General features: G+C 59.2%; 1 protein-coding gene and 1 pseudogene across 3 annotated transcripts in view; both read right to left on the minus strand.

The window, feature by feature from the left end:
- Positions 1 to 576: 576 nt before the first annotated feature.
- Positions 577 to 16861, minus strand: part of CASKIN1 (CASK interacting protein 1) — a 24704-nt gene continuing 8419 nt past the window's right edge. Inside the window, exons 3-22 of one of the 3 annotated variants that reach the window (XM_023521432.1) lie at positions 11174 to 11225; positions 10973 to 11070; positions 10627 to 10772; positions 10441 to 10536; positions 10183 to 10313; positions 9575 to 9683; positions 9385 to 9493; positions 9203 to 9297; positions 8920 to 9037; positions 7630 to 7731; positions 7439 to 7527; positions 7278 to 7362; positions 7101 to 7192; positions 6244 to 6354; positions 6059 to 6160; positions 4516 to 4654; positions 2864 to 4441; positions 2405 to 2536; positions 1337 to 1784; positions 577 to 804 (exon numbers count right to left, since the gene is read on the minus strand). In XM_023521432.1, coding sequence (XP_023377200.1) covers positions 705 to 804; positions 1337 to 1784; positions 2405 to 2536; positions 2864 to 4441; positions 4516 to 4654; positions 6059 to 6160; positions 6244 to 6354; positions 7101 to 7192; positions 7278 to 7362; positions 7439 to 7527; positions 7630 to 7731; positions 8920 to 9037; positions 9203 to 9297; positions 9385 to 9493; positions 9575 to 9683; positions 10183 to 10313; positions 10441 to 10536; positions 10627 to 10770 — 3780 coding nt within the window. In that variant the 5' untranslated portion in view covers positions 10771 to 10772; positions 10973 to 11070; positions 11174 to 11225 and the 3' untranslated portion in view covers positions 577 to 704. Of the gene's footprint in view, positions 805 to 1336; positions 1785 to 2404; positions 4442 to 4515; positions 4655 to 6058; positions 6161 to 6243; positions 6355 to 7100; positions 7193 to 7277; positions 7363 to 7438; positions 7528 to 7629; positions 7732 to 8919; positions 9038 to 9202; positions 9298 to 9384; positions 9494 to 9574; positions 9684 to 10182; positions 10314 to 10440; positions 10537 to 10626; positions 10773 to 10972; positions 11071 to 11173; positions 11226 to 16861 lie in introns of all 3 variants that reach the window. The other 2 variants (XM_011376927.2, XM_011376928.2) reach the window with 2 other exon arrangements.
- On the minus strand, positions 8346 to 8463 carry LOC111730234 (annotated as a pseudogene).

A 16861-nucleotide genomic window follows, 5' to 3' on the forward strand; every position in this document is an offset into this window, starting at 1 on the left:
TTTTTTCTTTTAAATATATATTTGTTAAAGTTATACCTTTTTGTTTCTCTGGGGAAATCTGCCTCAGCTCATTCCCAATAAATTAATACTCTTGATAGCTTATATTCTGGGGGTTACAGTGGAGCAGGGGGCCTGACCCCAGCCCCTTGTGCTATGCCAGAGTGGCTGGCAGAGGTTCCTAATGGGCAGTTCTATGCTGGGCATAGGCCTGTGCTCTACCACAGATTGGGGAGGGGGCTACAGTGGCTGCTCCCCTCCCACTATCCCCAGGGCAGGCCCAGCCTGGACTTAGGGCAGGAAAGCCAGGGGCTGCCCCTCCTTTACACACAGTGGGCAGAGCCTGGTGGTGGGTGGGCAGGTGGCCCAGCAGTTATTGCACAGGGAGCAGCAGACAGGGATGGGCACCCACAGGGCTGCAGCATCTGTCCAGAGCCCTTGGGTCTCCTGACCAGGCAGTCCTCCAGGCTGGGCGTCCTGCCTGGGCCCTGGGGGCAGGAGTTGTGCTTGTGCAGAGGCTGGGCCGCATGACCCGCCCCGGCCTCATGGCCGCGGGCGTCTGCCGGGCTGTCCCCTGCACCTGCCCTGCCCCCCCGCCCCCGCCTGCGCCCGCCGCCCTGTTCGCTTGCGCCTCGCCCAGAGGTGCCCATCCTGAGGTAAAGGTCAGTGTGCGGGCCAGAGCCTGAGCGGACCCAACATGGGCCGCGTCACTCCAGCATGGCGTCCAGCTGGTCCGCCAGATCATCGAACATGCTGCCGATGTCGTCCAGGATGCTGCCCGTGCTCTTCTCTTCCGCGGCCGAGGGGCTGGGGGCGGGCGCATCGTGAGTGGGGTGGGATGGGTGGGGCCAGCAAAGAACACCCACCCGGATCTCGCTCTAAGCCCCACCCTACCGGGGGCCATGCCCAGCTTAAGCAAACTGTGTGGGCGTGGCCATCAGAAGACCACGCCCCCGAGGTATGGGCCCCGCCCCGCCCTCGATTCCAGTCTGTGCATATCAGCCTCAGAGCGACCTAGGGTGGAGTGTAAACCCTGCCCATGTCTGCCGGCACAGGTAGTGTAGAGAGGAGACAGCTTCAGATCACACCCCCAAGATATTGGCCACGCCTCTCACACTACCCTAAACGGAGCACAGCCGCCTATGAGTTTGCATGGGCTGGCAGACACCTACCACGTTGGACCCCACCCCTCACAGTAAGGGTCAGACCTGAGCCTACAACCCAAAAGTATCGGTCACGCTCCTTCCTGCAGGACTCCGCCTCAGCCCACGCACAGCATCTTCAGAAGTACACGCCCAGTCCCTTTCCACACCCACGCCAGACCCCACCCTGCACCTACCGTAGGCCTTGCGTGTCTTCCTGCCGTATCTTTTCTTCTACAGCTTGCAGCGCCGCCGCCAGGCACGCGCTTGTCTCCTCCAGCTTCTGCCGGGCGCTGTCTACAGGCGAGGCGCCGTCAGGCGCAGCGGGGGACACGGCGGCGGCGGTGGCGGCGGTGGCGGCGGCGGCGGCGGCGGCAGAGGCGCGCGGTGGTTTGGCGGGCACATGCAGCGCGGGCGCGCTGGGGGACGGGGGCTTGGCGGGGCTGGAGCTCAGCGAGGGCGGTGTGCTAGCTGGCTTGGCAAGGGCGGCTGGCGGCTGACGCGCCGGCGAGGGCGTGGGCGTGGGCGACGGGCTGGCGCTGCCTGACGGTAGCCCTGCCGCGACCTTGACCGGTTTGGGCGCCGTGGGCGGCGGCGGCGGCTTGGGAGACACAGGCGGCGGCGTGCTGTGGGCACGCTTCACCTCTGCGGAGAGGAGGAGATTCGCACGGCAGTGGGAGGCCGCACTGACCATGCTGGCACAAGCCCTGCCGCAGCTCTCCGTCAAGCACCCAGGAACCGAGATACAGCCCTCAGCACTGCTGTGGGTTCCGGCCGCAGCCCTCGCTGCCCCTCCGCCCCGCCCCTGCCCCAAGTTATCCGCGACCGCCAAGGGGCGCGCTTTCCCGTGCAAACCTTTTCAAACCCTGCCCTGTGTGCCCCACCTTTATCCCCCTCCAGGTGTAACTGCTGCAGCCATTGGCCCTTCCGTTGCTTGACTGCCACAGGGCCTTTGCATCTCTGATCTGTCTGCCTGGAATGCTTTCCTCTCCTTCCTGTGCTGGGGTCACTCGGCTGGGTCAGAGTTCTCCCTCTACTGGTGTTACTATTTATGGGGTTCTGTGCCGCCTTCACTGAGCAACGTGAGGACTAGCCACCATCCTCCCAACTCTGGGCTGACAGAGTTGTCCTATGGGTGGATGGATGGATGAAAGGGCCTGAGGACACTTTCCCACCCCACTCTACCTGGCTCCCATCAAATCCTCTCAGACTTTGGAGTGGGGAAGTAGGGTGGAGGCCCTTCCCCAGCTAGCTCCCTCACCTACCTGGACTGCTGGGACCTGGCAGTGGCACCTTCTTGGAGGCAGGTGTGGGCGACCCGTGGATCTTCGGCACCGGCTGAGCCAGGACAGGCTTGGGAGAGACAGGTGGCTTGGCTGGCTTCCGGGCATCACTGTCTGGTGGGGGCAGTGGGGGCAAGTGCATCAGGTCGGAGGGAGGGGGCTCGGTGGGTGGTGGTGGTGGGGGCAGCTCCAGGGGCCCAGCCTGCTCAGAGGCTGGTCGGCGGCGCACAGTGCCTGTGCCATTCTGGTACACAGACAGTGGTGGGGGTGGCTCGAGACCTGCCTCCCGCTCCTTGGCCTTGGGCCGGCGCTTGACTGTGTCGGACTCAGTCAGGATGAACTTGATGTTCTCCTGCTGGCTCTGCTTGGCTCGGATGCGCCTCTTGAGTGTGGCACTGGCTTCCACCCGGGCCAGGGGCGGGCCCTCCCCACTCGCCTCACCTTTGGCTGGACCTCGGGGCCGCTGCCGGGCGGTGCCTTCCTCCACAAAGTGGCTGTGATCTGCAGGCCCCACTGGTTCCCCAGGCCCTCGGCGGGCAGTGGCCAGAAGTCCTGTGACGGGCCCACTGAGCGTACGGCGCCGGTTTACCACCTCACCATCAGGCCCAATGGCCTCCTTGTGCTTCACTGAGGCCAACGCTGTGGCTACCCGGCCTGGCTCTGGGCTGGCAGGGCGAGGTGTGGGGTGTCCCTCAGGGGGCCTACGGGCTGCCCGGCCCCCACCCCCAATGGATGACAGTTCAAGCATGGCTGCAATGCTCTTCACACTGCCGGCACTGCCCGTGTCCACACTACCAGCCAGGTCACTAGCCCGCCGGCGTTGTGCCCGGACCCCCAGCCGGCCATTCTCGGTCCCAGACCCCTCAGTCTCAGCATCTGGTGCCGACTCATCAGCCAAGTTGGCACTGGCCATGGCTGAGCTAGAGCGCTTCGGTGGGGGTGGTGGGGGCCCCTTCTTTCGGGGCCGCACAGCGAAGGACTGGCTGCGGTTGACATTCTTGTCAGCGTTGGCAGGTGCCCGCACAGAGTGGCTTCGGCCCACACGCCGCTGGACTGTGGCATAGGGCCCCACAGCAGCTGGGACCAGCAGCTCGTCACGCTCTGGCTCACTGTCAGATGCTGCATAACGATTCAGGCTGTGGGCGCGCTTCTTGGGCCGCCCTGGCTCCACATCGGCCTCAGGGGGCAGGCATAGCATGGGCACAGGTGTGGGCACAGGTGCAGGTACAGGCCCCGGAGCAGCTGGCCCTGACTCACTTTCCACGGGCTGGGGCAGCACATAGGCAAAGCCACGGTGTGTAGGTGACTGAGGCAGCGAGCGGGGTGACATGGGTCGTTCTGTTGGTGGCAGCAACTGCGGGGTGGGCTTCACCTTGGCCGTGGCTGGGGCTGGACCATGAGTCCCCCCTGGGGCCTGGGGGGAACCTGGCCGGGCTTTAGTGGGAGTCTGGGGGGGCGTAAAGGGGCTGGCACCTGTTGGAAGGACCTGTCGTGGCTTGCCGGGTACTGGGGGCACACTGGCCCGTTTGACACTGTGGCCGTGGCGGCTGGGCCGAGCCTCCTTGGGTGGAGTGCCAGGGGCTGCCCCCTCATCCAGCAGGTACTCCTGGCTTCGTGACATGGGGCTGCCAGGCCCAGGGGGTCCATCACCCAACAGCTCCTGAGAGCTGCTCATGTGCCGTGCCCGCCCACCCAGGCTGGGCTCCTGACGCATGGAAGCCCTTGGGGTGGGCGGCAGGTGGTTGGAGGGTTTTTCAGCAGTGGCGGTGGCAGCCCCTTCTGCTGGGCCAGTCATGGCAGCCTGTAGCTCACCACTGAGCTCGCTGTCCTGGAAGGTGGTCATCTTAGGAGACTGGCAGTCAGCTGGGGCAGGCTCAGGTGGGGGCGGCGACTCAATAGCCATCACTTCAAGTGACTGTGGTGCCTTCCGGCGCAGGGGTCCCCCCTCATACTTGGCGTACTCTGCCTTCTGCAGCTCTGCCAGTTTCCTCACTGCCAGCATCAGCTTCTTCTGGTGTCCTGAGAGGGGCACGGAGCAAGTAAGGCCAGGGAGGGTGGCAAGGACCAGGAGGCGATGGGGGCCGGGGCCTCACCCAGCTTGGTGATTCCAATCTCCTGCAGGTCCTCCCAGGTGATGTCAGTGATGAAGTCAATGTTCTCGTAGCCGTTGTCCACCAGTACCTTATAATACTGGGCTAGGCCGATCATGGACAGCCACACGGCCAGGTTAGCCTATGGGGCAGGGGACACAGAGGGCAGCCAGAGTTGGCTGCTCACAGCCTGCCTGCTGCTTGAATCTGCCAGGCGAGGGGCATTGGGCCAGCCCGGCACAGAGAAACATAGGACAAAATGACAGGCCAGAGGTGTCAGCTTTGGAGACAGAAGCCCCAGGCCAGCTCATACACACATGAAAACACACACACACACACATGGGGCGACCTTATCCTCAGAACAGTTTGGGGGAGAGGGAAGAAAGCACTTCCTCGCCTGCACAGGCAGCCATGGAGACAACACCCGGTAGACACATCCCACACGTCATGGACAGACACAGCATCATCAAACAGATATACATGTACACGCACATCCTGCATCCCAGCCATACACGGGCACTGACACCCCTCTGTGTCACGCTCACACCCTCTCACCATTTCCCCACTTGCATCAGGCAAAGTCACATGTCCACATCACACGTGTGTGCAAATACCCATGATGGTCTTCACCCAGAACCTCCCAGTGGCTTCCTGAATGGCATCCACCTGTCCACACTCCCAGCTGGACATCAGTAACGCACCAACACACAACATACTTGGTCACCCCTTAGGTTCATAAAGCTAAGTGAGGCCCAGACATTCTTGCTAGGAGGACCTCTGAGCTGCTGACTGAAGGGGGCAAAGCAGGGTGGATGAGCATGAACTGGCCTGTCCTCGACGCACAGCCCTGGGGGCTTTTGGTGGCCATGGCATCTCCCCCATTGATGGATGGGGAACCACAGCTTGGCAAGAGGACCAGAGAGGCAACATTGATGCAACAGGCCCTGGGGCCACCTTGTCCTGGCTCAGAATCTGTCCCACCACCTGGGTGCCTAGTGTAACAGTGTGGCCTGGGGTCGGTGTAGGTGTCAGCCGTCAGTGTAGCCAGCACATGCAGTTGGATGTGTGGGTGTGTGCATGCAGTCATCAATGGGCACCTTGAATATATTTAGGGTATGTGTGCTGTCTGTGTACATGAATCATGCTCACACACATCTTCCCCACATGTACCTGGGTCTGTGCAAACACATCTCATCAATGTGGGCCCCTCTGTGGTGTCTGAGTGGGTATGCAATGAACAGCATTGCAGAGGTGCCAGGTGTCCCTGTGTGCTGCCTGAGTGTGGAGGAGGTCTTTGCAAAAGCATGTAGTGAAGATGGGAAACTCTCCCCTCACCCTGAAGGCCCTCACGGATTATCTCCCTGCCTTAGGGAGGCTGGCCTCAGTGCCTGTGATGGACAGAGGCCATCCAGGCTGGTCACTGTTGGGGGACATCCTCTGCTCTCCTCTCACTGGAGCGCCGGAGGACAGGGAGGGCTGTAGCCAGGGAGTCAGTCTGTCTGTCTGCCCATCCGGGGCCTGGCCACCAGGGCGCAGAGGGCCTTACGGGTTTGTGTTCAGGCAGCCAGTCAGGAATGCTCAGGCTGCTGATCTCTGCCGTGATCTTCTTCCGATGGCCTGGCTTGGTGACCCCAATGGCTGTGAGGTCCTAAGTAGAGGAGAGGCCCTTTAGCTGGAGGCTGGGGGCCTATTTCTGGATCATGGCTGGCGGCCAGCCTTCAGGGAGCTTACCTCAGGGGTCATACGGCTGATGGTGGGCAGGTCATAGCCAGCGCTGAGGAAATTGGGTGCATACAGCTGTAGCTGGAACGTGGCGAGCCACTGGCTAACAGCCTCAGCGCTCTGGAAGACACAAGGCACCCGCTGCAGGCCCGCCCAACCACCCACCCACCCGCCAGGCTCGCACCCAGCCACTGAGGTGCCTCCTTCTCTGTGCAAGCTCAGTCTGGTGTCCGCTGGTCCTTCTGTGGCTAGGTCAGCCTGGCACCAGTGCTCCCTCCTCACTCTGTGGTCCTGGATGCCGCCGTCTTGAGCATCGCCCAGCATTGCAGCCTCCTTCCGTGATCTCCACCAAGAGGGTCCAGCTGCCCTGACTTCCCCCTCCCCTCAATCCTGCACCAGGGACACCCTGCAGTGTGGCCCCATGGGAGGGGCTTTGGGAATGGGGCCTCAGTGCTGCTGCTCACTCCCTGGAAAGTGGGCTCTATCCAGAAGTATATAGGACTCAGCCAGCAGCTCATGCCTTCACCAGCACACGGGTCATGCACACAGGACCCATTTCACTCATGCACACACCTTGTCTCATTTCACACCCATGCCCTTTCACATGCACACACACAGGCACACGTGCCCGCCTCGCAGTCATACCACCCACACGTATGCATACCCCTGTTCACCTCACACCCATGTCACATTTCTTAGACACATTAGCTCACATACACAGCCCACACAATAGACAACACCTACACACAAACTGACAGACAGACAGAAGGACCGGGCTGGCCTGTCAAGGGCACCCAGCTGTACTGTGGCCAGGCCAGGCAGGCTACCCAGGGCGCCCCTCCATGCATCTGCCCCAGGCCCTGTACCTTGCCTTCCGACGCCAGCTCCAGCTTCTTGGGTGGCTGCTCCGCATAGACCTGCCCAGCATGGGCCACTGGAGGCTGGGACCGGGCTGCACCTGGGGACAAGAGGGCAGGGTGGGGCAAGGGCCGCTCAGGGGCCACCTCCCTGCCAGGCCAGCAGTGCTACGTCCTTGCTCTTACCTGTGGAGCCCTCTGGAGGCTTGATGGGACTGTCCCCAGGGCTGGACTCGGAGACAGACTTCTGGGAAAGCACTGTTGCCAAGAGCTGCAACCCAGACAGGCCGGCTGGCCAGTGCTGCTCTGGACCCAGGCCACCCCAGCCCTGCCACCACCACACCTACCTTGACCCCTTCAGAGCCTGCATGCAGGGTGTGGCCCCCACTGCTCCGGCCACCAGCCACACTGCTCAAGCTGCCACTGCGGTCCCCACCTGCTAGCACAAAGGAACATCAGCTGGTGCTGGCCCTGCCTGGCTTGGAGGCTGCATTGCAGAAGTGCTGCCATTCTGGCCTTCCAGAAGCCCCCCACCTACCTGCAAAAGGCTTCCTCAGCACCCAGATCTCTTCAGGGGGTGCAGAGGGTCCCGATGTGCTGCCTCCCTGGGGTGGGCTTGGTTCAGTGCCTGCTCGGGAACCTGTGGGCAGAGTATAGCCTCCCTAAGTCCTGGACCAACCCAGCCTGGGGGCTTGACATCGAGAGGAGGGCATCCTCTGGCCTAGCCCCTGAGCCTGGGCAGAGCAGAGGCCCAACACATGCACACTTCGGAGGTCAGCACCATAGCCTCCCTCTGCCTTGGCTATCTCTAAGGAGCTGAGAGACCCTCAGAAGACCCCTCCCCACCCCAGACATTTGAAAGCAGGAGTGTGGCAGAGAGGGGCCCAATTCAGTGGTTGCCCTACCAGTGGCCACTGTAGGGGAGGCAGGAGTTGGTGCAGATTGCTAGAGAGAGCAAACTCCTCTGTGCTAGAGGAACAGGGGAGAGGAAAGAGGCACCCAGGAGCCTGGGGCCAGGCTGCCCACCCAAGGGAACTAGATTACTATGGGTAGGCTGTCTACACCTCCTAACTGGACTCCATCCTGCTCTTTCACGCCATCTGTCCATCTTTGTGATCTCACCAGTCTCCTGTCTAAAACTATGGCCCTGTGGCCATGGCCATGCCCTTCTCCCTCTTCTTCACTCTGTGCCAGCCATACTGGGCCTCCTTTGGTAACTTACATATGTCACATTCTTTTTTTTTTTTTTTTTTACGCCTACAGCACCCGGTCTTCCTAGGTGGTCTCCCATCCAAGTACTAACCAGGCCCTACTCTGCTTAGCTTCTGAGATCAACGGGATCGGACGTGTCCAGGATGGCATGGCCATAGTTATATATCACATTCTTTCCTGTTTCCATGCCTTTGCACATGTGGTTCCACTGTCTAGATTGCTCTGCCTATGGTCCCTGCTGGTCCCTCCCATTTCTCAAGGCCTTCTCTGACCACACTGCCTAAAGCATGTCATCTGTGTCATTGGTTGGTACACTTCCTTCCGTGTTTACATCACTGTCCCTTGCTCCCCTCCCTCCCAGGGGGCAAGCTCCTTAAGAACAGAAATGGTGTCCATCTGGGTCATCTATTCCTAGTGCTCAGTATACAATGTCTGTTGAATAAATGAAAGAATGGCATAAGGACACTGATGAGGAGACCACTGGTAGGACACACTGCTGGATACCACTCTGGATCCCGCACCTAGCAATGGCTAGCATTTGGTCCTTGCCCTGCCACCCAACATGGGTGCACTTGCTTCCTTCTGGCCCGTGAGCCCAGGCCTGGATGGGACTTGCCTGCTCGCTTGACAATGGCCTCTCCCAGGGAGGACGGGAAATAGCCCACTCGGTCATTGCCCGTCCGGTTGTCATGGATACAGCCCTTCCATCGGCCATCTGGATGCTGCTCAAGGACCTGGCCAGATGAGGTGGAGGGAGCACACTTAGGGAGACTTCCAGGTCAAGCAAGTGGGTGGCCTTGGCTTCCTGCCCACACCCTGAGACTTCCTGATTACTGTGGGGAGCGTTGTGGGGTGAGCATCCCAGATCCCACCCATCCCTGAATCCAGGCCATCCTTACTGTGATGATATCCCCAGCTTTCACATTGAGGCTGGTCAGATCATAATTGTTGCAGTAATCCTTGGTCGCCCGGACCTGCAGAGCCGCAGAGGCCTCTGGGGACAAAAGAGGTAGAATCCCCGGTCCTGTGAACCAGCCTGGCCCAAGTCCCACTCCAGGCCCCCTGCGCAACTCAGGCCCACCTCGTAGCAGCTGCTTGATCTCCTTGCTGGCCTGGGATGTGGTAAACTGGTGCACGATATCCAGGGCTGTCTGGCTGTAGGTGTTCCTCACGTGGGCGTTGATTCCATTCTGCATGTGCCAAGGGGTGAGACCTGTCAGGAGTCCTCATGCGCCCACTCGGCCCCAGCTGCCCCTGTGCCCTCAACTCACGTCCAGCAGCAGCCGAACCACTTCTGTCTTCCCGCAGAGTGCGGCCTCGTGGAGGGCTGTGCCGGACTTGGTCTGGCGGTTAATGTCAATGCCAGCTTGGAGGAGGAGTCTGACAGGAAGGCAGGGGGAGCAGGCAGGGCCTACAGCAGGAGCCCTCTGTCCCAGCACCCCAAAGCTGAGCCCCAATTTCCAAGGGTTTGAGGATGAGCCAGCCCTGCCCGCCTCCCTGATAACATGGTACCTGACAGTGACCAAACACTTGTGGAAGTGCCTGCCCTTGCTAACCCTTCACAGCGGTTATCTCGTCTCATCTCAACACAGGCACTGCTGAGATGCCCACTTTATGGATGGAGGAACAGAGGCTCAGAGAAGTTAAGCATGTCCGTAAGTGTCAGGGCTATCTATGATAGAGCCTAGGCTGTGGGCCCATGGATGCCCCGTCCCCAGCCCTCTCCAGTGCATCCTTTATGTGGGCAGCTGGAGGCATCCCTGGCATCCAGAGGCCTGATCACATGCCCACGGCTCCCTGGCTGTTCCTGTCTTATCACCAAGCCAGGAGCAGGACCCCCGAGCTGGGTTCTCCTCCCCCTACCGCCATATGACCATACCTGATGATGTCAATGTGGCCGTTCTTGGCTGCCAGGTGCAAGGGACTAGTGCCATTGGGGTCAGTGGTGTCCCCTGGCCGGGGCTCCAGCAAGGCTGCGCACATGTTGCTGCTTAGGAGTAGCTGGACCACCTTGACGGAGGGGTCAAAATAAGGGGGCATAGAAATGGGGCAGGGGGTTGCAGGTCTGTCTCTGACTCCAGCCTCAGAAGAGGAAGACGGAGCAGACAGAGTGCTGGTCATCTCCCAGGAGACTTACCCCAACACGGCCGAACTCACAGGCCAGGTCCAGGGGCGTCTTCCCCGAGTTGTCCACCATACATGGGTTGGACTGGTGCTGGAGCAGCATCTCAGACTGCAGGGCCCACAGAATGCAGTCAGGCCCAGGGCGTCTGTTGAGCTTACACCACTCCAGGCACCCTGCCACCCTTGAGGTGGGCCTTACCACATCGTAGTGACCATGCTGGGCTGCCAGGTGGAGGGGGATATGGCCCTCATCCGATGGGATGTTCACTGCCGAGCCCGCCTTTAACACCAGTTTCATGGGTTCCTTCCGGCCCTGCCAGGCCGCATAGTGCAATGGCCGCATGCCTGATGGCAGGCAGGGGCTGTTGGAAGCTGGCTTCTGACTCTGAGCCCACCCTGACCTCCAGGTCATGGATCCCATGAGGCCCTGCCTAGACCCAGCCTGAGACTTTGGGCAGAGACCTTAATCAAGGGACCATCCAGTTCTCTGGGGACCCCTGACTTCAACTCCCTGCCCCTGGCTCTGAGTCCCTGACAGGCCTTGCCTTTGTTGTCTTTGATGTCCACAGCAGCCTGGGCTTCCAGCAGCAGGGTGATCAATTCTGTGTTGCCATTCAGGGCCGCGTGGTGCAGGGCAGAGAAGCTGGGGCAGGTAACAAACATTTGGGTAAGGACCAGGGCACCAGGCCTTCCCCAGGAGCCCCCAGCCCCCATCCTAGACTGGCAGTCTCTGGCTTAGAACTCACCCATCTGGGTCCTGGAAGTTGACATTGATCTTCTTGGTGGAGCCCAGGAGCTCTGGGAGTAGGAATGAGACACGGTGAGGAAGGCTCTGTCCAGCCCCTCCTTCAGCCTGCCTGGGTCCCAGCCCCCTCTAAGCAGCCTAAGAACAGGCAGAGGGTGCTAACTGGCTCCCTGGCAAGCTAAGAGCCAAAGCTATCTAGGTCTTTAGTCTAGAAACATTCATTCATTCATTCGACTCTGTTCCCTGCACTCAGCTACAGGTACCAGCTTTTGGACCTTGGTTTCCCACTAAATTAAGATGTTGGCAGGTTCACAGAGCCAGAGTTTCCAGGCTTGTCCCTGCCTGGGCACAAAAGCCAGGGCTGTGCACACACACAGGCGCACACGTGCACGTGTACCCCCTCCCTTGGGACTCTGGCTGAGCACCTGCTGATGGTGGGAGGGAGAGAGCCGGACCAATCTGTCTCTCAGAAGAACCCAGATGGGCTGGGGGTGGCCTGGGAAGGCTGGGACACCCGGAAATGGGGGTATCTCTGGGGGTAAGATCTGCATTTCCAGGATGCAGCCTTCCCTCCCTCCTAGCCCTGGGCCTGGCCAATATAGATGAGCCCCACACAGCAAGGCAGGAAAGGGAGGAAAGTGAGTAGGCCAGTGCCTCTGAGTGACCACACAAGAATGGCTACCTCATCCACAGGGGCACACTCAGGCCCAAGGGTCAGCTGCCTAAAGCCCAAGGGGCTCAAACTTCCCCTTTGGGGCTCACTTGGGGCCTCCCTGGTCCTGGCCCCCACCAGCTGCCTGCCAGAGGAGGGGAGCCCACCGATGCCCTCCCTGTGGGCTCAGGTCCAGCCGGACCTGGGCCAAGCCCCTGCCTGTCTAGGCCATGGTTACATAACCCATTTGTGGGTCAGTTGCTCTGTGAGGGAGGGGCTGGCAGGACAGAAGCCCCTTTGTCCAGGCCCAGTACAGGGATGGGGGCGGGGGGCCCAAGGGCAGAGAACTGAGGGAGTCAAGTCATAGAGGGGCTGCTGCAGGGCCATTCACTGCAGAATGTGTGTCCCCCAATGGCCCACAAAGCCCATGAAGTCAGATGGGCCCAAATTTGAATCTTCTCTCTGCCCCTTACTAGTCCTATGGCCTTGGCCCTGAGCTTGAAAGAGACTACCAGGTTGGCCTCTTAGACCTAAAGATGTTCCCAGACATAAAGCACGAAGGGTCTGGCACAGAGTCAGTCAGCTCAGTAAGTGGTGATGACTAATATTACCTCTATAGGAACCCCACCCCCACCCTCCAGCAAGGGGGACTTCCTTCTAGCAGTTTAGGCTCAAGAAAGAAGCATTTCCACTCTCCGCCCCTCCCCCTCTGCTCAGACACTTCGCTGGCACTGAAGTCCATCTATATCAGCAGCAATGCCACCCTTCCCCTCAGTGGTCCAGGCCAAAACCTTGAAGTCAGGCTTGGGTCCCCTCTTGACTATCTTAAATCTTTTCTATTGGTAAATCCTATTGGCTCTACCTTCAAGACACTCTCAAAGCATACTCAGGACCCTACCATTTCTCACTACTGCCATTGTCACCACCCAGAACCAGGCTAGTGCCTCTCAAAGAATCACTGCCATCACCTTCCCACTGGCGTCCTCGCTTCCTCCTTGCCCCCCTTCAGTCAATCCTCCATATCCATTGAGGTCAGGGGGACCCTGTTATAGAACATGAGACTGATCCCCTTACTCTTCTCCTGAAGACTCTCCAACAGCCCCTGCCTCACTAGACAATGACTCTGCATGATACAGTCCTTTGAATTCCTCAGCACCTGTTCCAGTCACAGCACGGTGCTCTAACACACTGGCTGCCCTGCCACAGGAACTTTGTACATGCTGTGTATATGTATGTGGGCTATTCTTCCCCTAGTTATCCCTATGATTCCTTCCCTCATGTCCTTCAGGTCTTTATCCAAATGTCACCTGCTTGGTGAAGCCTCCCTGGTCTCCCCATCTAAAATGGTAAACCCTGCCTCATCCCATATCTGTTGTATTTTTTTTTCTTTAGCTCCTATCACGATCATTAATCTCGTTTATTGTCTATCTCTATCACTAAACTGCTAGCTCCAAGAGGACAAGAGTTTTTATCAATTTTGCTCACTGCTCTCTCCTTCATGGCTGAAATAGTGCCAGGAGCATATAGGGTGCTCAGTAAATTGGAGACTAGTCATATCCTAGTCCCACACATTCTATCCACCTTCCAGGGCCAGCTTCAGGCATGTGACCTACACAGTTACTCAAGCCCTCTGCATCCCCCACCCCCATCTAGTTGGATGCTCTGCTATTGCCATCTTGAAATTCTTAATTTTTAGACAAGGCACCCATGTTTTCATGTTGTACTGAGCCCTGTGAATTATGCAGCCTGGCCTGCCATAGTCACTTATTTAGCTGAAGAGAGCATGACCTGGTTGTCCTGTAGTACCCCCCACTGTGCCCAGGGCCACGTTCTCAACCACCAACCCTGAAACACTCTGCCCAACTCTAATGTTTGTTAACGCCCACTTTTTTTAGTTCCAGTGTAGCCAGCTCTTAGCTTCTCCCACAAAACTTCCTAGGCTGGGTCCCTCTTCTTCCCACAGCCAGGGCCTCCCAGGAAGCAGGGCCAGGTGCTCTGAGTGTAACCCATAGCCAGGCCCACCTGCTCATCTGGCTATACCTGCAGGAGCTGAAATTTTAGAGGGGATGGAGGTCAAGGCCCAGGAAGTGACACGGTTACCAGCGGGGAGGAGGAGTCTCCAACCCGAAAGGGACCACTGCCCATATGAGGAGAGACATCTTGCTAAGGTCATCTTACCCCTCTCACTATAGCTGGTCTCCTCAAAGAGGGAAAACAGCTGGAATTGGACAGAGGGAAGCCTGAGGTCTTGGAGCACTCCCCCAATTCCTGTGGAAGACACTGGGCACCAAAGAAGGTACCAGAACTGAAGCATGCCTGGAACATGAAAGGCTGCTTCCCCTGTAGACAGGTACTCTAATGAAGCTGCAGTAGAGCATGGCTGAATGGGTCTGGGTAGGTGAGGGACAAAGAGGGAAGGAAGTACCAGGATGAAGGTCGCAGGAGCTTCCTTTCCCTTTCCGCAAGGGCACTAAGTCCTACGGATTCCACATCGGTAATAAGACATAAACTTCGCTCCCCAACATGACTTGGGCTCTCCCATCTCTCATCTCCCCAGCCCTCTAACTGCTCTCCTGGGACCACCTATACTTTTGAGGTCAGCTCCAAACTCCAGGCTGCAGAGGCCCCATCCCCATTCTCACCCTACCCTCATGGCCTCCCTCCACCTCTCTGACCAGATGCTCCTCCAACCATGGAAGCCACTCATAGGCCACTGCCACAGAGTCACTTCTGTCCCCTAAAAGGATGTGGTACTGGCCTCCTCTGGTCTCATCTCAGAGTAGCTTGAGCCCTGTGGCCTCCAGTGGCAAGGCACCCTCTCAGTTCCCCCTAGGAAGCAGGGCCAGTGCAGTCTCCTCCCAGCTCCCTGAAGGCAAGGAGCTCCTGGCCAGATGCTGGAAAGGAACTATTAGTGGGCCAAGGTGAGAGCGCAGGAACGCTGGCCTGTAGTCTTCAGGGAATTTGGAAAGGGGAGGTTGGGCCTGAAGGAAGGGTAGAATACCGCCCACCCCCCGGCAGATGACCAGCCCCAAACAGGCATTTTCCCTCCAGAGCAGTCTTTTCTTTCCCTCAAGGACAACAGCTAAGGGTGCTAGTGCCTGTGCTTATAACAGGAGACTCCCTTCGAGGTGGGATGGGGGGCTGACAGAGCCTGGGGCCACACTGTGGGGGCTGGGGTGGAGGGATGGTGCCAGCATGGGGAGATTATGAGAACAAGGATCATGGGAATACCTCTGGAGTCTGGGGGACCCTAAGGAGCACTGCTGGGTAACCCCCACCCCATGGCCCAAACTCCAGCTGTACTTTGCTGAATCAAAATACATCTTACTCCAAAGCAGGCCAGTGTTGCCATGACAACTGAGCTAATTCATGGAGGGATTTCTTGTCTGACTTATTATGCCAGTCCCTGTGAGTCAGAGCCCAAAGACCAGGCCAGGCAGGGGTGGATATAGAGATCCAGGTGAGACCCAGGTAATTGTAAAAGTTCCCACAACCTTCTCTGGGAACTCGGAGTAGAAGAGAGGAGGAACCCCCAAATCTGATGCTCTCACATCCCTGGCCCATGCATTCTGGAAGTCATCCTAGTTAGTGCTTACTGAGCACTTAGTAAGAGCCTGGGCTTCATGTGTGCTCTCTCACTGTCCTTATAACAATGCTAGGAGACAGGGACCACAATTATCCCCATCCTACAGACAAGGAGACTGAGGCCTGGAGAGCTGGAGTTGTCTGTGCCCAAGGTGGCACAGCCACTAGGTGGAAGCCTTGACCTTGCATAGCACCTCTCAATCTCTCCATCTGCTTTGGAGGCTCAGCTGAGGCTGCCTCTGCCTGGAAGTCTTCTCTTTCTGAGCCCTGAGGCCCTGAAGTCAGCTCCAACTGGGTGCGGAAGGCACAGTCAGCCTGTGTGTGTGTGTGCCTGAAAGGCACAGATGTGAGGCTCTCTAATTGCATAGAGCAGACAGGAGCCAGCCAAGTAGGCTGTAGCAGGAGGGTCCCCCTGGGGCTCAAGAACCCACCTCCCATCTGCCCTGAGGTAGTCTCAGTTCTCAGCACCATCCTTGGAGAGAGGAGAGGAGGACTCCGTGGCTTATATATAGTCCCTGGGGTGGGGTGGGCAGTGGGGTGCCTAGAACCCAGATGCGACCCTGCAGAGCCCTGCCTGCGCCCCTACAGGTGCCCTGACACACTGACTCGGCCATACGTGCGCAGCCGCACATGCCGCTGGTCCACACGCCCATCCATCCATTTCCAGCAGTAACACCCCCCCACCCTCCCCCCACCCCCGCTCCAGGGTCTGAGTTGAGCTGGGGAGTGCTGGGATCAGGGCTCCAAGCTTCCAACCCTTCCCTGGGGTCCCCACAGCGCAAGCTCAGGATAGCCAGTAGGAGCATCCCCCTTCCTCACAGCCCCTTTTCCCAGCAGGGAAGCCAGAGACCACCAGGGTCCGTTGCAGGGTCTGTACTCGCTTGGAGCTCAGCCTGCCCCGGGCTGGGCGACCTTGGCCTCTGCTTCCCCATCAGTAAATGGCCCCCAGCCAGCCATGCCTGGGCAGCCACACCCCCAGCACGGTTCTGTTCCCCCCTTCCCTGCAAAGCATGTTATTAAACATGGGGCGGGGAAGGGGTCTGACAGGGACTGTCAGCCTGTGATGCCCCTCACCGCAAGGGCCCCCTCCCTCTCTCCATGGGGAAGGCATCTGCCTCGCCCTTTAAAGGCCCAGCAGAGACCTCCAGCTGTCAGCCCGCAGCCCCCAGAGGGAAGAGGACAGAGGCAGGGAGGGATGCGAACGCCTGCGCCCAGGGAGGTGGGTGCCGCCAGGTGCCTATTGGGGGCTCGGGGAGACTGCGGGGAGCAAGGTGCCGCCCCTCCTTCAGTGCTGGGGCGGGTGATGCAAACCAAGGGTCAGGGCGCTGCTGGCCCCGCCCCGCCCCCGGGGACCGACAGTATCCCCCTCCCCGGCCTGCGCCAGTAGGGGTGAGGGACTCGGCGCCGGAGGTGGCCTCCGGGCGCACCGCGGCTCTTAGTACCCCCCACTGT

Source organism: Pteropus vampyrus, unplaced genomic scaffold (genome assembly GCF_000151845.1).
Source record: "Pteropus vampyrus isolate Shadow unplaced genomic scaffold, Pvam_2.0 Scaffold303, whole genome shotgun sequence".
Taxonomy (NCBI): Eukaryota; Metazoa; Chordata; class Mammalia; order Chiroptera; family Pteropodidae; genus Pteropus; species Pteropus vampyrus.